At 40.3% G+C, this 22075-nt stretch overlaps 1 protein-coding gene across 1 annotated transcript in view; it reads left to right on the forward strand.

Moving 5' to 3' along the window:
* Positions 1-2222: 2222 nt before the first annotated feature.
* Positions 2223-22075, forward strand: part of mao (monoamine oxidase) — a 36723-nt gene continuing 16870 nt past the window's right edge. Inside the window, exons 1-3 of the mRNA XM_044366620.1 lie at positions 2223-2365; positions 18405-18499; positions 19530-19667. Of these exons, the coding sequence (XP_044222555.1) occupies positions 2311-2365; positions 18405-18499; positions 19530-19667 (288 nt within the window). The 5' untranslated portion in view covers positions 2223-2310. The remainder of the gene's footprint in view (positions 2366-18404; positions 18500-19529; positions 19668-22075) is intronic.

Here is a 22075-nt window from a genome sequence, read left to right on the forward strand (position 1 = left end):
GAAATGTTAAAAAATATGAATTATCGTTAAAACCATATTCATACTTAATAAAATACCTATTGTGTTTTGTGATGCATATGCTATGGTATTCTTATTGCACTTATTTCAATGTAATTTGATCGTGTGGTACATTTTCTCTTTGTTTTTTCCTCTAGAAAAGGACAGCAGGCCGCCGTCTTTACCATGTCTCCAGATGATGAGGAACTCTTGAGGTGATTAAATGTCAAAAGTCAGATGTATCCCATCTTTCCATATCTTGTGCTATTGTTGCACATAAATGCTTTCATGCTTTCCCATTCCCCAAAACAGAAATAATTTAATGAAACTTTGGCCACAAAAAATGATGTCAGACTACGTCTGAATAACCTTTAATCCCAGCTACAGTCTACAAAAACTGTATATCGCCATCATTTACACAGATAATTAAAATGGCTTCCTTAAATCCTCACTGAGAACAAGGTAAACTTCTTGCAAGTATCTAATTGAGGGGAAAATAGCAGAAACACAGAGAAGGATGGAGCAAAATCTATGTTTATTTAGCTTTGGGACTGTGAGAAGACATCTCAGGTTTCAGAAGAAGGCCCCATAAAGGCTCTTCATCACTTTTACTTGATATTTGACATCATAAGCCCCTTTCAGATATGAACCCTTTTGTGTGTGCCTTTTCTATAGTAATGTGACACATCATCATTGAGCCTTCAGTACTTTACCATGACACATGCCACAATAACATCTACATTGCAGCACATTATCATACAACTCACAGTCCTACTAATATGAGCATTAAAAGCTGCTTCCAGCACTTTTGTCAAAGAAAAGTTAAGACTTGTTGAGGCTGTAGTTAGTAATGTGTTAATTGGACTGCATTATATGGAACGATGTTTCTGATTACACAAAACCAAGTACAGCCTTAAAAATGGCCGTAGCCTTAAATCAACAGCAACCTCTCTGACACAATACCTGAACATCACAATCTTGACAAAGTTTTACTCTGTTGCATTGAATTACATCAGACTGTACAGGTGTCCATACTAAACTGAAAAATCAGTGTTTCTACTCTTACCTTCCCCCTTCTTCCCCAGTCTCTCTCACACTGCTCTAGTCCTCATAAAGACGGGGATGTGCTAGCGTGGGACTTTAGTAGCTTACTCCATAAATTAGATCAAATGAGGATTAGGATTAACCGCAATCATGGTCAGATTAACCCACTAGGGGGCGCTTAATTTACTATGTACCCACCTGAAAATGAATACATAAATACATTCATAAACCACATCTTATAGCACTCCATGTGGGAAATAGCTCAAAATGTTGCAAAATTTGGACCCTTGTTATTAGGAGGACGGGGCCACAACATATCCATAACAGATCATAAGCTGAGCTGTTCAATAAGATCCTTAGATGTATCATTACTGATGATTAGAGCAGAAATGCTCTAATCAGCCTGGTAACAGCACATGACAAGGATGTATGAACAACACACAGCATGTGTAAAAATCAGCCCCTGCCTAGATGTAACCAACCAACCACAAGAGGGCAACAGAAACTAAAGAATACAAATGTGAAGCCAGTCTGCCTAGGAGGATATAATGCTACAACAAAACATGACAAGTGAAAAACTTTAACTTTAAATGTGGGCTACAGTGTTATCTAGAAAAGGAAGGAAACACTGTATGAATTCAGCAGATGGCAGAACTTTTGTTAAACTACAATAACTGGTGTTTGGGTTGAAGTGGGCACCAAAACAATTCTTTCATTCTTATTGTTTTGGCATGAATACACGCAAATAATATTCTTGAAATACTTGAACTTGAACTGCATCTTTATCATAAATGTCTGATTATAGAGACCCAGAGTTTGGAGCCAGAGGGGCTTTACCCTTGTAAAGAAAAAATAATTTACTTCTTCTTCTTCAAAAAAAAAAAACTTAATTTGATAGAGTAAAAAAATCCTTTCCTTGCCAAGCATTTAAATTATGATAGTATGAATAAAAGATTTACAGCAGCTTTGATTGATAAGAAGAGACCTTGGGCCGGACTGTCATAGCACCAACATAGGAGCGAAGTCCGCGTGCTAAACTGTTTACTGCTGAGTGTAAATGAGGTAAAAAAGTGATGTCTCTGCAGGTGTATGACAGCTCCTAATAATCCTCCCTATCCACAGACCAGTGCGTTGCTTTACTATCGGTGGGCGGAGTCTGGAGGGAGTGGGCCTGCCCGGCGCTTTTAATACAGATGCGCCCCTCCGTGCGCCCTGCGTTCAGCGACGAGCGTACACGGCAGAGCGGGGAGAGACGGACCAGACTGCACCATGACTGCACCCAGCAACACCTACGATGTTATAGTGGTCGGCGGAGGCATATCGGGTAGGTACAACATGAAAAAAGTTAATAATGCTCACTAGGATGCGAGGTTAGATGGAGACAAACGATGTATATGAATTGACTGTTTCCAAACCTTCGCGCACCGCCTGTAGCGGACTGATGCGCTTTGTTTAAGATGAATAGACAACTGTTGCACAGAAGGCGCATGGATATTGTTGCCAAGAAGTGGTACAACCCTTGCTTAGGGCTGATCCTCTCATCTGATAATTATATGACGCTCATTTTGCATAATGTGGGTTTTTCTTTCTCACGGTGTTACATCCAGTTTCTCTGCTTTCACGTCTCTTCCGTGAGGCTCCCTCCTCTCCCTGTCCACCGCTGTATCACCGCAGCACTGCCTGTTAAGTAACAGCTAATCAGCCAGAGCATACTTTGTATTACATAAGAGGAAGAGGAGGAGGGGGTCTCATACATTATTATAGGTTGCATCTGTGAGGTTGATGTGTGACTTCACTTGTTTCGTTTTAAATATCCTCGTCGTAAAAACTGCCTACTTGGTTTTCATTTTGTCTGTGAGCCAATTAGAGGCGAGGAATGATGCTGAGGATGAGTCCACCTGCCTGCATGTGAGCTACATCTGCTTCAGTATCATTTTCAGCTCACAGTACATAAAGAGCTGATGTTCATTCCCACTTCCTCCAGCACTTGGTGTAATTTTGCATTGTTGCATGTTACAGGCAGATTACTAGGATTGCTGCATTTCCCCTCAGTAATAATGGTACTGTATTGGAGGAAAGAGAAAGTCCTTGCTTAAGAGGTTAACTGGTGGTTCTGCAGCTTTCTTTGAAAGCAGTCTTATTAGGTAAAACTTTATTTCCTGTAACGAAAGGAGGATGTAGTTCCTGGAGTGGGAACAGGCTATTCCTGAAGAGGATGTTTTGGGTTTTTTTCAGGCGTTTTTTTGGTGGTCATTGTTTCTCTTTCTGTGAGCCTGCATTGCAGACTGTCTTTGTACTGCCAATAATGCAAAACTCTGCTGTCATCTCGTGACATTAGCAGAAAAGAACATTTCCTGTAATTTCTTGTCGACAAAAACAATTCTCTTAATAATAAGTGATTGGAAATGTAGATTGAAATATGGCTGTGTTGGATCACAGAGTTGCAGAGTGGTGTCACAAGACTAATCTCAATCACTATGTCTCTTTGTGTTTCTGTGGATACACACATAGTGCTTCCTCAGACCGCTATGACACTTTTTGCAGATTTGCAGTCGCGGCTTTTATGTGCAAAGTGCAGCGAGAGGATTTAAACGCCTGTCAAGTTCTTGTGCTGACTGACGTTGTTTTGTTCCTCCTGCCTGACCGCTGTGTCCTCTCTCTGCTAGACTGACAGTTCAATCAACTGCCTTCCTGCACGTCCGTCTGTCTATCAGACAGTGAAGAATTTAGGTCAGTGTCAGTTCAAATACCAGTCAAACAGGCAAAACAAGTGCTACAGAAAAAGTTAATTTAATAATACTGGCAGACAGCCCCCCCTGTCTTTCTCCCACTCTGCCTCTTTTCCCTTCTGTCACATTAGGGTCTTGTAATTACACCATTTGTTTATACCCCTGCCCTTTACTGGCATGCAATGAGGTCCACACATAACAATCACTGTCCAATCAAAGGACAGATGAAACGAGGGTGGAGAGGGAGTGCTATTTCCTCTTGTCACTCTCCCTGCGTCTGTGTCACCCTCTCCCCTGAGATGTGTGTTTCTCCTCTCCCCTGCAAATGCAATTGTCATTTTCCTGCCTGCCACCCACCCACCAGCAGGAGCTGTGGCCCTCGAGGGGCAGCCAGCACTTTCTGAGACAACATTAATCACTTGTGACAGCCTGTTATCAAACCAGCAGCAGAGAGGATGCTGAGGAAGAAGGGGAGTGAAGGAAGGGGAGAGCGACGGGAGAGATAGTGGAACGAAAAGCAGAAATAATAGGGAAGTGAAGGAAGGACCTACTTCCTCTTGTTTTGTCTCAGCAGCTGTGGGAAATAAAATGCACCAAACTGAGAAACAAACACAGAAAGAAGGAGTCAGAAAGATTAAAATCTCTGATAATTTTGGAGGGGAGAAGGAGGAAATGAACAGTTGCAAGGGGAGTAAATAGGGAACTTGAGGTGGCTGTGAAAATGGAAAGAGGATGGAAGCATGGCATGAGGAGCGCAACAGTAAGCGGTCGAGGGGGGTTGTTTCTCCCTAGTCGAGTCAAAATTGCCGTCAAGTCCAGTGCAGTTATCTTCAATAAAGCGTGCAAGAGATGGTTTAAAGGACTTGGCTGCACTTGGTGTGCAGCAGGCCTATAAACTGTGCTGGATTCCTCTTCTCCACAGACCTGTACCCAGAGAAGTCAGTAGTAAAGTTAAATGACTATAAAACTACAGCATGCTCAATAGAAAATACATGTCCGTTCTCTTTCCATGTCTGCTTTGGCAAATTAATGTTAGGGTTTAGCAGAGAGAGCAGCACCACATTTTGGATCAAATGTAATAGACAGTAGTTTGCCTTAAAATGCATTGTGTAGTGTTGCATGCTTTGACATGCAGCAGATGGGATGTGCTGATATGGACAGTGAATTTTATGAAAACGCTGTTCTTCTGTTCTGTTTGAGTTCATCTGTAGGAACCAGGAGAGGGATTTCAACCCATGATGCTTATCAAGAAAGCACTGGTGGGCTCACATAGAAATTAATAGTTACTTTGACATGCATCATGCACTGCTGGGGTGTGCCACCCTTGGGTTTTGTTTATTCAGTAAAAAGTCACTCTGATGACAGAGCTTTGTATGTTGAATGTGAAAACAGGTTTGACTTTAGCCACTCTGGAGTGCAGCATGTTGAGGTACTTTTGGGAGTTTTTTTCTTGTGTTTGTTGGATGTGTTGTTAAGTTTAGCTATATTTATAACAGCACGCAGTTCTTGTGGGCACGTTCTGGCACTTACTGTCATTTTTTGGTTTATTTCTGAAAGCCCCCCTTCACTAAAATATGTGTCTTTTTTCTTGTTCCTACAGTTGGATGTTTGTGCAGAATGATTTATGTGCAGAGTTTGTTTTCACATTCAGTACTGAAAGTGGAAAGTTTCTCTGTGTTCGCCTTAAATCTGAGTTTAAGGCATGTACTTAGGAGCATGATTTGAGACATCACAACCAGTGGTCCACTTTGAAACTTACATAGTGCACAAACACTGAGAAAAGACTTTACAGTGAAGCAGGAGACATCTTGTGTCCAGCAGTTAAACATTAGAAAAGAAAAATATTTGTATATATTCGTTGATTCTGGATTTTTAATGAGGGAAAAGGAGGAGATGTCAAGGTTTTTAAGAAAGGAAGGAAAAAAACATATCAGACACAAACTATTATTCAAAGCAGAGTATTTTTATATGTTTTAAAACATGTCTGCAGGGAATCTTTAAGATTTGGGACCATGGTTACGATTAGAGTGAGGTGAAGATAAGAGTTGGAGTTGGCAGGAAGTGGCACCTGTGGTTCAGGTAAGAGAAAGCCTCCAGAGAGTGAATGTTACACTGTGGTCATCTGAGTAAATGACTTACAATAGCTGGAAAGCCACATAAAAGATGACCCTTTTTGAACTGTGTCACACCTTCACTCCTCACATCATGTGCAGTATGACCTAACCCTCCTCCCACATTCTTTTTAAGTCGCGAATCACTGTATCACCTCAAATGTCCCTATATTGCAACACTTTTGGTAAAAAGACACAGGAGGTTTTCTGTGAATCACAGCAAAACCTCCTGTGTCTCATTTGTGTTGATGTCAACAGCAACGCAACAGCTGTGAGGGCAGCACCAAAGCTTTGTGTCCATCCTGTAGGTCCTGTGGGCTGCAACTGCTTCAGCCCTGAATGGTTTTAGATGAGCCCCACATATTTCTGGTTCTCAAAACTGGTTTATTTAATGTAACAGAGTGGAAATAATTTGGCGTTAACAAGACGCATACAGGCTATGGCGGTAAAGTTACTGTTTACAGTGAGCAGAGCAGTTTCCAGTGTTTCATGCTTTCCTCCACATTTCAGCACAGATTGGTCCATAATGAAAACTGCAGAGAGCACAAATGCCTCAAATTGCGTGGCTTTAATTAGCAGAGGTGCACGCACACAGAGCTCTCCACAATCACAAACCAACGTCCATGTATTTTTCTTCTTTTACTTCTCTTGTATTTAGCATCTATAACATAATCTACTGAAATGTCTTCAGAATAGGCTGCAGCTATTAATGTGACTCAGACAGGTCTGAAACACATTAGATTAATGTCTGAATTTTGCATTAATCAATCAGTAGTACAATCAGTACTGATGTTCTGTTTGTTTCCCACAGCTGGCTATGAGTCAGATTCTTTCCTTTGACTTTATTAAACACCTGCAGCATCACACAGCAGCTGAAACAATAGATGTCTTCAAATTGAGAGAGTGATGTGTGCACTTACGTACGAGGCCCAGCAGCGGTAACTTTACTGACACGGGATCGGTCAGGATCTGACAGTAATTAACGTTTTGTGTTGTGCTACCCATCTACACCATTGACTGTATATAAAGATGTCAGCTGTTACAGATTCCAGGTTTATATGGTGGAATTGTTTGTATTAAAGCGGCCGTTTGGATGAATCCTGAGCTCCATCAGAGCTGTCAGGACATTTTTATTTTAACTAGCTAAAAGTCCAAGATAAGCTTAAAACTCCATACCCACCTGGTTCCCCCAATGTCTGACTGCAGATTTCACCCTTGCTGAAAACAGTTTCGTGTAAAACAGTACAAGGGGCTGTGTCGGTTTGGGCGTGTTGTTTAAAGTGCCTGTGAGACAATTAAATACGATCCAGCAAGTCCAGTTGGACTAACAGGTTGTTGCGTTTAAAGGCTGATCAGAAAAACACTGCACAGCGGTTTGTAATACTCACAACTCTGGAAAGTTATCACACTGCAACTCTGTTTACTAGTGCGCACATGTGGAATGCATCTGTGTCCGCAGATCCCCAAAAAGTATGAATGGAAGCGTGTGTGCGTCCGCAGTCCACGTGCAAGTCCACAGCTGTCCGTGGACGCGGAACATGGAAAGTATGAAAAGGCCTTAACACACGGGCACACACACATACACACACAAACACTTTTTGGCCCCTGCACTTTTTGAAATGAATCGAGCGCCCCTGTCTTTCATCTTCTTTGAAAGTCACAAAAGCTGCAGGGTGTTGGTGCTTTAGTCTCATGAAGTCTCAAGTAGTAACAAGTAATAAGCGCCCTGTGCTCAATCCCGTCTTTCAAGGACCCTCAGATGCACCTGTTGAGTCTGCACAATATACTACTGGTCTTCCACCCAGTTAAGTTGAAGCCACATCATATCTAAAGGCTCCTAAAGCAACATGAACCTTTACCTTCTCTGGCAGGTCTAATTACCATCATCATAGCTGCAATCCTAGAACACCACTTTCTCCGTACAGCTGTGCAAACAAGAGAACGTATTTTCTGAGCTGCCAGACATAATCATTAGATGGACAACTCATGTGTGTTTCCATATGTCATTTTCTGCGTGCCTGCACCTCTGTGTTTGCCTTGTGTGTGGCAGGTAGAGCCATGAGAAATGCGCGGGTGTAATCTCAGCTGTGTTCAGTTTGTCACTGATGACAATGATTGTGCTTTTTGCAAATGTAGCCAATGGATATTTGCACAAGTGGTAAAGTCCTCATTTTAATCTGTGATAGTTAAAGCGAGGGATTTGAGGCAGGTGTTCTGTGGGAAATGTTCCCACTTTCCTTCTATGTTCAGTGTTTGTCTGGCTTAATTATTTTACAGCTGTTGTCAGAGTGATAGCTGTGTTCAGTGTTTGCCTGAAGGCTGGTTGCAACATCAAAATGATCCTTTACACTTAACATGCGTCTCTAGTGACCACTTGTGATTGGATTTATATGCAAATGTACATCATTTCTGTTTGCAAAGACCAAATGCGTTGTTGTTTTTAACTGTCAGGAGGCAGCAACTTCCTGTGCCTAGTCTGCCAGAAATTAAAAGAAGAAGAAGAAGAAGAAGAAGAAGAGGTTTGCAAAGACTTTGGCGCGTGGGCAAAACCAAACTCTTCGGCCCAAATGGAAATCAGACAGTGTGTTTCGTGTGAACTCCATCCACAACAATCCATTTTGCTTGTTGTTGTGGCATCTTCCTGTTGTTTTGCACTTTAATATGACACTGTTGGCTCACGAATTAGTACGTACTTCCACTTACACAGAGGACATCAGTTGAGTAGGCGGTCCTTCAGTGTGGCCCAGGACACATTCACGTCCACACCACTAAAAGAATGTGGCCATATGTGGCCCAGACCACCTTAGGATGTGGTCTGAGTTAATCAGATATCAATGCGTCCTCAATGCATCTTGGGTGCCCCATTTTAATACAGTTGGCTTTATAGTCAGAGAGACTTCTGGTCTCAGCCGATCAGGTGTATCGATTGGTGGCTGTTCAATCAGTGCAGCCCTAATTATTACACATCACGTTCTTGTTCCATGACAACGGACATTTGTTTCTCATATTACTCTCCTGTCTGCGCTCTCTCACATCTGTCTGTCTGAATTTCAAACCATCATGTAATTGTCCGTCAATATTGCTCCTCAGTTTGTTGCCTGTAAACAGCCAATCAGTGTCTCAGCGCTGAGAACATGAGACGGAGGAAATGTGATTGCTGCGTGTCTTGTAAATGTCTCCCCCTCTGGATCAATATGGAGCCTTTTAGGGCCCTGATTCAAGTGGCTCACTTGTCACTCAGCTGGTATTGGATTTTTTTGTTTGTGTTCCTGCGGAAAGAACACTTTACTGAGGCGCAGACAGAAACACACATCCCAGTTGGTTTTCAAAGAAAATAAAATGTCAAAATTTGACAGTGTTTAGCAGCTTGGCATCATCCTTTGAGAAAACAGAACAGCAGTTGTCAAACAGTTGGTTGAGAAAATCCTTTGTTTTTGTTAAACATTTTCCTGTCGTGGGAAGGATAATGTGACTCCTTCCCAGGAGAAATCATGTTTCATGTTTTTCATTCACATTTTCAGCGCTCAGAAGGCAGTGAACATAGTGGAAAAAAGACTGTTGATGATACTTGCATACACAAAATACATCCACAAATCCAGGCCTTTACTTCAGATCCACAATGTGATAAGCAGCCTACTCTGACTGATGATTACTGACTTAACAGTAAATGTATATTTTTTCATGCCTCCACGCCAGCGCCAGCTGTAGCTGGAGGTTATTATGTTTATGTTCATCCCATTCTCATGAACACGATATCTCAGGAACGCCTGGTGGGAATTTCATTACATTTCACACAAACATCCAATTGGACTTAAGGATGAACTGATTAGAATTTGGTGGTCAAAGGTCAAAGTTCAAGGTCACTGTGACCTCACAAAACAGGTTTTTGGCCATAACTCAAGAATTCATATGCTAATTATGACAGTTTCACACAAATGTCTAATAGGATAAAATGATGAAGTGATGACATTTTATATCCAAAAGGTCAAAGGTCAGCTTCACTGTGACATCATAATGTTCTGTAAAAACACTTTATTCAACGCCATAACTCAGGAACAGAAGGGGAGATTGTGATCATATTTCACATTTATACTGAATTCGTGACACTAATCTTAACACCTTGAAACTGTGGTGATTGTTTTATTAAATTCCTTCAAAGTTTTCACTCCAAATATTATATGAGTCTGGACAGACATGGATGTAAACTGCAACCTGACTGGTTGGTGGAGACATACAACCACAAGGCGGTGTTTCTAGTTAAATGACTAATTATCTAACAGCAGCCTGCCTTATTTCCTAATTTATCATCATTGTCATCATCATCATTTAATTTAAACTCTGGGTCCCTTAAATCACAATTTATTTGTGTTTTGGATACATTTTCACAGGTTTTGTAGATGGACCGCTTGAACATACACTTAAGCTCTTTGTGATAACCTCATCACAACATTGGCGGTCCAGACAGAAGGTCAGACTTGACAAACTGCAACTCTGTTGCTCCTAGATGATGTTTGATAGTAAACAAGTATATGCTGCCTGGTGCTAGTAAAGATGGAACAGCAACAGTATTGTTTTTGTCATTTTTGTTCCATCAAAGTAGAGAGAAATCAAGGAGGAACTACATTTCTGGGCCATTTCCCAAAAGCTAAGCTAATCTTAAAGCTAAGATGATCTTAGTCCCGTTGTAAGTCTATTGGCTAAGATCATCTTAGCCTTAAGATGCTTTTGGGAAACAAGTGTATTTAAGACCGATGGGTCTGAAAGCTCCTGAAAACATGGCTTGAAATCTTAAGTTGTTCTCAATAATATTAAATATTCACGACTAAATCATAGTTAAAGTTTTGAAAAAACATCCTAAGGGATTATGTTTAAAATCTTGCTAGTCAAAAACTCAACTAACCTGCTTCATCAGGACTGTAGCTGGCAACTTAAGCAAACAACCCCAAAATCCCCCAAAAAGTAATCAGCATAAAATCTAGTTTTGGTTTAAATCCCGTAATCTGTGTAGGAGCAGACTGACTGTTTCACTTTGGTCTCTTTGTTGTTTCAACTAAAGTTACTTATTCCTTGCATGTTACTTTAAACTTAATAAGCCTTTTTCACAGCAGAAATTTTGAGTTTGAGTCACAGAAGGAAACGCACAGGTGTTACTAATAAAATTAACGATGGCTCTGTTCTATTCAAGTGTCCCAGTGAGCCATGACAGTGTGACAGTGAGCCAGCATTCACAATAGCAGGACCCTGAAACTGAAGCAGATAAATGGGATTCAGCCATCATTGACTTTATTATTTACACCTGTGCTTTTCCACCTTTTAAAAAATGTCATAAATGAAAAAGCCTATATGAAAGGTTTAAGGTTTATCTTATGTCCACATCATCCATGGAGAACATACTCTGCACGTGTCAGAATATGTAACTGAAGAAAAGACATAAAAATATTTAGAGTCTGAGCTGAAGGTGGATGTCAGTTCTCGTCTGCCATAGAGGAAGCCTGTAATGTGATTTAGGCTCATACGACTGGGAAACACTGAGGGACAAAGGATAGCAAGAACAATTGGAAGTGAAAAAACAAATGACAGCTGGTAAGCAAGAGGTGGAAGGAGGCGAGAGGTAGACAGGGAGGAGCAGCAGAGAGAGAAAGAAACAGAGGACCAGAGGACTTTTAAGGACAGCAATGTTGCAAATTTGAATTCACGTGATCAGATACATCCGGCTTACACAATTGGTACGATAGGATTCATATCAGTCCTAGATGGTGCACCTTTATCAGCCTTGATTATTTTAGTCATGAGATGTCGAGTATAAAAATCAGTAAAGAGGAAAATTACAAATGTTTTGATTAACATGTTTACAACCAGGCTGCAGCTGTAAACACTGATGACAACCATATTTCAACCATCCATCCCTGAGCATTGCTTATTCTCTTCAGGGTTGCAGGTGGTTGGTACCTAGCCCACATCCCAGCATGCACTGGGTAAGAGGTGCTGTACATCTTGGGGCCAGATGCATGACACTCATGAGATTCACGACTAAAACTGTGTTCATGCACAAAGCCAGAAATATGCATATGCATGGTTCCGTTTTATAAATCTCAGTCATTGTGGAATATTTCCACTCCCACAATTAGCCATAAATGGATGAAGACACACCCTTAACCAGCCATCTTCACATCAGTACACCGCCTGCTCCGCCAGTCTTTAGACCGTCATTTAAACAAACAGGAAAGAAGACGTGACGTTTCACCGATTGTGTTGCACTGATGAGGTTCCCCAACAGCAGAACAGCTGTCATTACACGCAACCATTACGCACGGCTGTGCACCTATTTATAGCATCCATATCATTAATTCATCACATGGACCTGTAAACCATCGTCAGCAGTTACTGTACATCTCATCATCAAGTGTAATCAATGATTATTAGTTTGTAGTGATTATATGGAAACAGACATTACAGGATGTGTCACAATTAAGGATAAAATAAAACGTTATTCAAAATATTAACAGAGAAATAAAATGATGCCTCATATGTAAATTAAAAGAATGATAAAACTGAAGCAACAAAAGCAATTAATCAAGTTTATAAATAGGTCTTTGATTTCATAAAAAACACACAATCACTGCAGTTGGTTATCAGCCTAAACAAACAGTGTTTTATTATATTTATACTCTTTCACCTTATTTTTCCATCTCCACCTTATCCTTATCTTACCCCGCGGCTGGCTCTGGAAAAATATTCCCACCACGCATGCATAGTTTATGTCCATACACTTTGTTTATACATCTGGCCCCTGGACAGATCACCGGTCTATCACAGCGTTAACACATCATCCACACATGTAGACAAGCAGACGCTGTCACACATACAGTTCAGTGAAGCAAACTCACACATCACTCTGAATCTACTTTATTTTGCCAAGTATCTGGATTTGTATGTATACAGTAAGCATTCATCATGTCCATACTTGTGAAGAATTCCACCTCTGACTGAACTTTTGCTCTCCAGGAGTGCTGGAAGAACTGTGTCTTACTGTTATGCATTGCATTGGATAAAACACTTCACACATGTGCAAAAGAAACTTTGTCGCTTTTTATTACTTTTATTACTTTAAACAAAAGAGTTTTGTAAAATAATCACATGATATGATCACATTGTGTGCTCAAATGATTAGTCAATGAATCACTTAGTCAAACAATAGAAAATTAATTGCAACAATTATGATAATTGAGTATAAATATAAAACAATTGCTGGTTGAAGCCTCTCAGAGGTGGAGATTAGCTTTTATTTTAATACATTAAGTTTTTGGACCAAACAAGCTGTCTGAGGACGTAACTTTAGGAGAGTGTGATCAGAGTATTTCAGGTTTTTCTGACTTTCTATAGACTAAACAATTAATTCATTTTTTTAAAAAAATCAATATTAATAATTAATTAATATCGAAAATAACTGTACTCTCATCATCTCAATCATGTGATGTTGACAATCAGCTTTCTTCTGCCCTCAGTGTTCACTTCTCTTGTATGTCAGTGTCGGCAGTTTGATACAGTGATGTCACTTTTGACTCCACTGTTGATCTATAGAGGAGGAGGACAGCTATGAGCTTCCTCCAATACATATTCCAAAGTATAAATAATTTTACAGTTATCAATGCAATTATTTGCATGGATATTGTCGGCGTGTATGTGTGTGTTTGGTGGAGCATGTATTTGAGTGTCTGGGCGACAGCAGAGAGAACAAAGCAAGTGAATAAGTGAGATTAAACTTTATTTTACTGATTGTTTCATGCAATTACGTTCTAAAGCAGAAATAAATAACCATCAAACATTCAGCAGATTGTCTGCTACACAAAGGCGCATTGGAGCTCTTTGTCCTTTCCGCCTCTGCATGTCTACTCTTCATCCCATCATTACATTCAGCCTAAACATCAAGAGTCACGCAGCAACAAATATGATAGAAACAACAGGATGACTCTGTTGTGTCCTCAGGTGCCACTGTCGTTTTTTAATGTATCGCTGGTCTAATTTGTCTTCACAGTTCTACAGGAATGCTCAAAGTTTTGTCCTGGTTTCATTTTTTTGAACCTTTTGGTCTAAAAGGGCTTTATGATTGTATTCATGTATGCATGTGCGTGTCTGAGGGGGATGGGGTCAGTGGGTGAGAACCATAGTCAACGATGGCAGAGACTCAGTCCAGGAACAGTGAGAGATTTCTAACACACACACACACACACACACACACACACACACACACACATACACACACACACACACACACACACACACACAGTATACAAATGCTGTTTGTTCCTGCCAAGTGGTTCCATCTTAACAATTACTGTTGTCAAGGAAACCGTGTCTGTCTGTGTCTTTTCAGCACAGAGTGCAGAGGATGAAAAGGTGTGTGTGTGTGTGTGTTTATGTGTTTGACCCGCTGGTCAAACACATAAATCACATCGTTTTTTTAAACTTACAAAATACACAGTTTACTTTTTTCCTTTCAAACATCTGAGAGAAACCAGACAATTAGGTCAACCAGAGCCTCCAGGTGCTGTGGTGGAGGGGAACAGTGGTTGGGAGCCAGGAGAGAGGAAAAGAAAAACGGATAAGAAGTAATAATAATAATAAGATAATTAATAATAATTTTTACTTGCCAAAAGGTTTGTCAAATGAATTCAGTACAAATTATTAACACACATGGAAATGAAAAATAGATGGAATGATATCAACAGACTCACAAAAGGTGCATTATTAGCAGCTCAGTGAACTTTGTGTTTAATGAGCAGTCAGCCACAACTCTATCTGCTCTTTGCTTGGGGCCATTAAATTGTCAGATTCTGTGTTCATTTAGTATCGCTGCACTTCTCTTTACTCCTTTCCTTTCTGCCTCTCTGCACTTTTTTCCATTTAGCAACCACATCTTCTATGTAATATATCTGCACCTTCTTTTTACAGGTTGAGAATCTTCATGCAAAATGTCTCATGTACACTGCGTGAACCTGAGTAAATTCAGTTGAATGTAACATACAATCAACCTCACTTATCATATCTCCCCCCTTCTCTTGTGTGATCCCTCCTTAAATGCATACGCACAAAGGAGGGAGACGCACTGCTGAATGCACACCAGCTGCGCCTCAGATGACAGGAAAACTGCACTTCAAGGCCGTTGCGTCTGTTTGATAAATATCAAGCATGTCTTTAGGTGCAGAAAGCTGCTGAAATGAGGCGTTAACAGCATAGCAAATCTGGCTCAGAGGAGAGGACGAGATAGAAGAGGAGGAGAAATCTGTGTTATCTCTCTTTGATTCTCCACGGTTTCCACCAAAGACTACCTGACCTTTTTCCTCTGTTTGTAATCCCACAAATGGCACGGTTTTCATGGCTGGGGGGCAGACGCACCTGGAAAATTCTGCTGTGAATGGTTCTGAGTGGTATGCAGTTTCTCATTCAGCTCCCTCAGAGTGTTGCAGCAAAAGAAACGACCATAGCGAGCAAGACTGCAGATGTTTGCGCAGAGCTTAAATCTTAAAATAACATAAAAACGGATGAAGACATACAGCTGTAGTAAAAAACGGCAAACAGGATAGATTTGTTTTTGTTGTTGGGATCTTGCTTCTGCACATTTTCACATTTCCACAGCTAGAATCGCTTGAATCGATGCACATAATCTCACACTTTCCCTTATTTCTTTCTTTCTTTGGTCTTTTCGGCTCCCTGCTGCATGAGCTGAATTTTAATCTGCCTCTCAGCTGAAGTTCAGTTGAGGAACAGTTGTAGCATGTTGATTTTTCCAGCCTCACAGTCCATTCCTCTTCTTTATTTCATGATGGGGGAATGGAGGTGAACAATGGGGGAATGCTAACTCTGAATCCTTTGAAGTGATGCTTGCTTTGTATTGATCTATCAGTCATATTTATCCAAAGGCTTTCTTATTAAACAAAAACGGGGAAAAAATTATGCGCCAATTAAACCAAACAAGCTTTCCGATCAAAGCAATATCCCAACAGGAGGCTATTTTTGCAGTGATGGCTGTAGGCATAAACAAGAGATGCAGACAGATGCTCTTTGTTTTCGAAGACAGAGACTGACCTTTTGAGCTGAGCGCAGGTAATAGCATCAATTTAACGGGGAAGATTTGTGAGCCTGGTCTGGTCAGGACTAATGCTTCCTGCAAAGCCTGGCAGGGTGGGTGTGTTTGTATAGCGAGGGGAGGCTAAAGTTGGGTAATACAGGACAAACTATGTTTAAACTAATATAAACCTCGCTAGCCTCAACAGGGCTCAGCGGGATTTGGAAGGAGAGAGTTAGGGAGTTAAGATAGGAAGGTAAGAAGGGAATTTGGGGTGAAGGCCAAGAAAACATTTGCACAGATGTGGGTGTCTGCTGAGCTGTTTCATGTTGCGCTGCCTATTACAAGCCACTGCTTTTATTAATCTGGGTTTAGGAGCAGGCTTAATACACCACATTGCCAAAAGTATATGGACTTTTCTGCACTTTTGATTTGGGTTTGGCTCCTTATTTCCAATTAAGGAACGTTGCACAATTTTGTAGCAATAGTATGTGGAAAGGCTTTTCCTGTTTCAACATGACAATACCCTGTTGCATAAAACCAGGTCCATAAAGAAATGCTTTTCCCAGTTTGGTGTGACTACAACCTCATCCAACACCTCTGGAATGAACAGCATTGCAAAATTGGAGGAGTGTCCCTATTCTCAGAAGTAGAAGTCAGGAGTATTTTGTCTGCAGACAGTTTTAGGTTACTCACAGGTTAGTCACTTCTCTGGCTTGTGTAGACAAGTGAGTGGTTGAATCATCAGGACAAAAGATAAGAACTGTGTTAAAAAAATATCTTCTTTGTTAAAAAGTCAAAAGTACAATCCTGTGTACATGAAAACATAACATCAAAACTACGATTTTGAAGATTTTCTTTGGTACAAAACATCCAATCACCAAGTTTAGGATTCAGTTAAACGCGACACAAATGGCAGGCGGTAACTAAAGATTATGATGTTGAGACAATTGATTTACAATCTCTACAGCTGCAACGATTAGTCACAACAGAAAATTAATTGGCAATATTTTAATGATTTGTTTTTCAAATTTTTAAGAAAAAATGCCAAACATTTCCTGATTGCAGCTTCTCAGTTGTGAGGATTTGAAGTTTTTCTTTGTCACACATGATAGTAAACTGAATTTCTTTGGATTTTGGACCGTTGATTGGACAAAACAAGACATTTGAGGACATCATCATGAACTTTAAGAAATTAATAAATAAGTCATTTTTCACTATTTTCTGACATTTATGGGCAAAACGGTTCAATTAATCGAGAAAGTAATCAGCTGATTAATTAATAATGAAAAATAATTAGTTGTAGCCCTAGAATCCAGATTCTGGGTCTGTTTTATAGGAAATCAGCAACTATGACTCTGTGTTTTGTTCACAACTGCTACAAGGACGTGTTTTGAATTAGCTGCGAGTCTCTGATTTGCACCTCTGACTGGCTTCTTCTCCATAGCAACACTAGCAGAGGCTCATAGCTATATTATGTAGTACAAGAAAGTGACAGACAGAAAACTATTTCTCAGAAACAAATGGTTTAAACATGCTTAAAACATAAACCTTTAGGAATGGTAACATTATCTGGGAGAGTTGCATGTTCCTGTGTTGAACAACACTGAAGATTGTGTTAAAAGAAATGTTTGAAATGGGAATTCAGAGTATGTGAAAGTTTGAATGTTACACTGACATTGTCCAGTGCCGTTCCTCTGTCTTATTGAGTTAAAGCTATGACAGGGACTGCCTGAGGTTAGCATGTGAAAAGCTGTGTTTCTGTTTCTGTTGGTCAGTCAGTCAGTAAGTCAGTATATATTAAAGTCGTGCCTTACTCCTTGCTTTGCCCTCTCGTTCTCACATGATCAGAAGGTCAGCTGATTTGTGATTTGTTGTGAATGTTTCTCACTCCCTCATGTTCTTGTAAAGACTTCCTCTTCCCCCTACTCTCCCATCTTTCCCACAGCTCTCTCAGCCTCCAGCTAATGTTCAGGTCATTCAAAAGCCAAATATTAGTCAGTTAATCCTTCATTTAATCCTCTTTCAAGGGAGACCTGTGTGCAAGAAAAAGGTTTACGGAATAAATACATAGATAAACTCAAACACAGTTATATACACAATAGACTGACGAAAGCACAGTGCACTGTAATAACCAGAGTCAATAAGCATTAAGGTGAAATAAGAGGTGTGCACATACTGTACTGCTCCTTTAAAGACAGGTGTGACTGTGAGTTAATCTATCATAATGTTGGACAGATCTCATCCACTCCTATCTGCCTTTACAGGAAAAAAGAAAGGAGTAGGGCCTCACCCACAGTCACACATATTGTAAATTTCAAACATGCACCATTAGATAACATTATGCAACAATCATGTAGCTGCAATAACACAAGGGTCACCTTGCCAATGTACAGTGCAGGAAGTGTATTTTATGTGCCCTTGAATCACCTCTATTGTTTCTCTGTCCGTCTGCAGGGTTGAGTGCAGCAAAGCTGTTGAAAGCCAGCGGACTGAGCCCTGTAGTCCTGGAGGCCAGAGATCGAGTTGGTGGTCGTACCTTCACTGTGCGGGTAAGACCGGGAGAGTCAACACTATTGTAGACACTGCTGTTAAAGGAGAATATAAGACCACTCTGACTATAAGCTGAACTACCCTCCCCTTTCAAACACCTGCTTTTGGAAAGAGACTTGAGAGGCTTAATTTAAGAGACTTAACATACTCTCACACTCTCCTGTGGTCAGAATTATTTTCTCTGGCAGTTAATCTACTGTAGCTCTTTGAGCTCCTCATCATGACAAACTGTGACACCAGTAATTCTTGGCTGCTCGATATTTCAGCAGTAAAGACGTGAGGAGACACATCATCAGGAATTTATTTCCTCTGTGGCAGCAAAAAAGTGTTACAAGAGCCACCAAAAACACCTGCAGGTTAAACACCTTTAGGGCTGACTAACTCTTAAAGACACACTAGAAACTAGAGCTCCAACAATTAGTCGATTAATCGTTCAACAGAAATTATTTGGCAACTATTTTTATAATCAAATAAACATATTAAGCAAAAATGCTAAATATTTACTGGTTCGTTTACAGCTTGTCAAATTTGATTATTTTGTGCTTTTCTTTGTCATACATGATAACAAATATAATGTCTTTTGGTTTTGGACTGTTGGTTGGACAAAACAAGACATATGAAGACATCGTATTTGACTCTGGGAAATTATTAAGCACATTTTTCACTTTATTGTCATTTTCTAGACAAAACAATTCAGTGATTAATCGAGATAAGAATCAGCAGGTTAAGCAATAATGAAAATAATCATCAGCTGCAGCCCTACTATAAACAGGCTTGAAGAAACTTTCTAGCCAACAAACAACCCATAATGCAACACTTTCCGTAGGACCTGGTGTCAAGTCCCTGCATAAACTGTAATACAACCCCCACTTTTTCAATTTCCACAGAAAAACATCATCATATATTCAGGCCAATATTATTTTGTGTACAACTGTATTGTGCTATGATTAAGACTTTTCAGCTTTACCTGTAATGGGAATGTTCTTCCTTTTCATATTTTGTTGTGTGTGTGTTTTTTTCTCTCTTCAGAATAAGGAGACAAAGTGGGTTGATCTGGGCGGGGCTTACATTGGTCCGACTCAGAACCGCATCCTCCGATTGGCCAAAGAGTACGGAATAAAGACCTACAAAGTCAACGAGCAGGAGAACCTGGTGCATTATGTCAATGTGAGTGTCCCAGCATCTGTGTTTTCAACATACTTTTCATGTATTTATTGCAAGTAGCATTACCTAAAATAAGATTGACATGACAACATAGATTTCCAAATTTAAAATTAAAGTTTACCACAATATAACTGATGACTTTTTTAGAAATATCTTTGATGAGGCACCACATATTCATTGACTGTGGATTTGGCTTAAGTTGTACACAATCTCCCACCATCTTAACCTCCATGATAATGCAACTTCCTTGTTAGCAAAGACACATTATTGGTGAAAGTAAAGTTTACCAAACTGCGAGCATAGAAGGTTTTCTTCTGACACATGGATGATTTTAATGTCTACTGTATGTTTGCATCACTCCCAAGTGATTCCTGCAAAGCTGAATTCTAGCTGTAGCCACAACAGTTCAGACTCCTGGACTCAACCTAAGTAGGGAATTTGTCTCTTAAATCAATCTCATCTGCTAAGAGTAATGGGTTAATAAAACTCTGTACCATACTCTTTCTGATCAGCATTAGCCTCTCAGACTCTTTCCGGAGGTGCTCAGAGAAAACCAAGGTATTATTCAAAAGATAATCAAACGCTGTGTCCTTCCCGTGATTTCCTACATGTCTGCTGAGCAGCCAGCCACCCCTCTCCTCTTCAGCATTAGTGACTGGAGATGCTAATCTTTGCCTGAGGGATTTCTGTAATGCAGTTTCTCTTTTCTCTGAGTGGTTGAAAGGACAGCAAAAGCAAACAAAGAAGGAAGGAAGAAAGAGACACAGAGGCCATCTTTCTTGGTTCTTGTTATTCTTTCCTCCATATCTCATTAGTGCGGGCACACCGCTGTCCTTAACACAGTGTTCCTCCACCTGATTTGATTTGCCATTGCTGCCATGTACCCTGGTCAAACTACCCCCTCTGTAAATCACTGAACTGCCTATCAGCTGGTAGCTTCCTCTGTCTGCGTGTGTGTGTGTGTGTGTGTGTGTGTGTGTATGTGTGTGTGTGTGTGTGTGTGTGTAGCAGTAGTAGTAGATGGAGAGAGCTTATCTCACTGTGTTCAAGTCAATCAATCATGACTTCAGAGATGAGACTTTGAGCTTCTAGCCAGTGAGTGAACTCAAACGCACACTTTTACACTACATTATACATAGAAAGCTGTTTCTAATGTCTGCCGCCCACACCCCATTTGCCCTCATGAAAGGGCCGGAATATTTGGAATATAATTAATATGATATAATATAATGAAATCCAATACAACTACACACAAAGTCTGTCTGACAGTGTCAGCAAAGACTGAACATTAGAATTTATTGCAGGACTAAATCATTGGTTGCATGCAGACACAAAGTATACAACTGCAGACATGAAACTTAAAATCATATGAGCATATGAGGCCAGTTTACAATAGTAACTACTAAACATATCAGACATAAACTGATCATACAGTACAGGGGTAAAAAATATAAACCTGCGTAGACTATGCAGGTTTATATCAAAAAGTAAATGAAACAATGTAAACACAATTACTGTAATTTAAGCACCATACAGCCTGATCAACATTGATCTAGTTTAACAGGTTATCAACAGGTGAACTCTGACACTAAACTAACAATGAACCCAGCTTAACTTGATCATGATAGAGTGGTTAGTAGGATATAAAATGTATTTCATTCTCAACCTCATTCAAGTCACAAAGGTGACACTTTCTGCCCTCCTCGAGGACTGAATGGATTCAGGCACAGCCAAAAGCAGGATACCAGATCTTCACTGAGCACAAACAGACCTCTGTGCTCTGGTCAGGTTGAGGGTGAGATATTGCTCGCAATGATAAATGTGCTTAATAACACAGTTTGCGCTCAATTTTGTGACATGTTTCTATACGGATGACAAACCGGTTTCTGCTTGGTTTCATAGTCTTCAGTGTAATGTCATCCCACCATTGTGTCCTTATCACTGATGTACTATTGACATGACCTACTTCAGCAGGGTTGTGAAATTTCACCAGCATGACATTTGGCACAGAGAACAGCTAGAAAATAAATCTGTGTTTAGTCTTGACTGGACAGCCCTGCTGCTGTGAAGCAGTGTGTCTCCGTAGCTACTATCTCTGTAAGATCCACTCAAAGACGCAGACTCACACTCGCACGCCACTCGTAGCTTCCTGGCTGGTTTCCATGGCAGTGTGCTTCATCAAAAGCTGCTCACTCCTATCAGTGTCAGACAGTGTATTTTACTGTGTATTTGTGCATTCATGCATTTGTGCATACATATGTGTGGAGGGGAGCTCTCAGCTGACTCTGCAAAAAGAACAGTTGCAAAAACTGAATCCCTACTCAGAGACAACACCAGTTTTCATTTAAAGGTTACAGCTGGTGTTATTATATATTTTTCTTATTGTCAACAAATCCAAATAAAAAGACCAA

Source organism: Thunnus albacares, chromosome 11 (genome assembly GCF_914725855.1).
Source record: "Thunnus albacares chromosome 11, fThuAlb1.1, whole genome shotgun sequence".
NCBI classification, from domain to species: Eukaryota; Metazoa; Chordata; class Actinopteri; order Scombriformes; family Scombridae; genus Thunnus; species Thunnus albacares.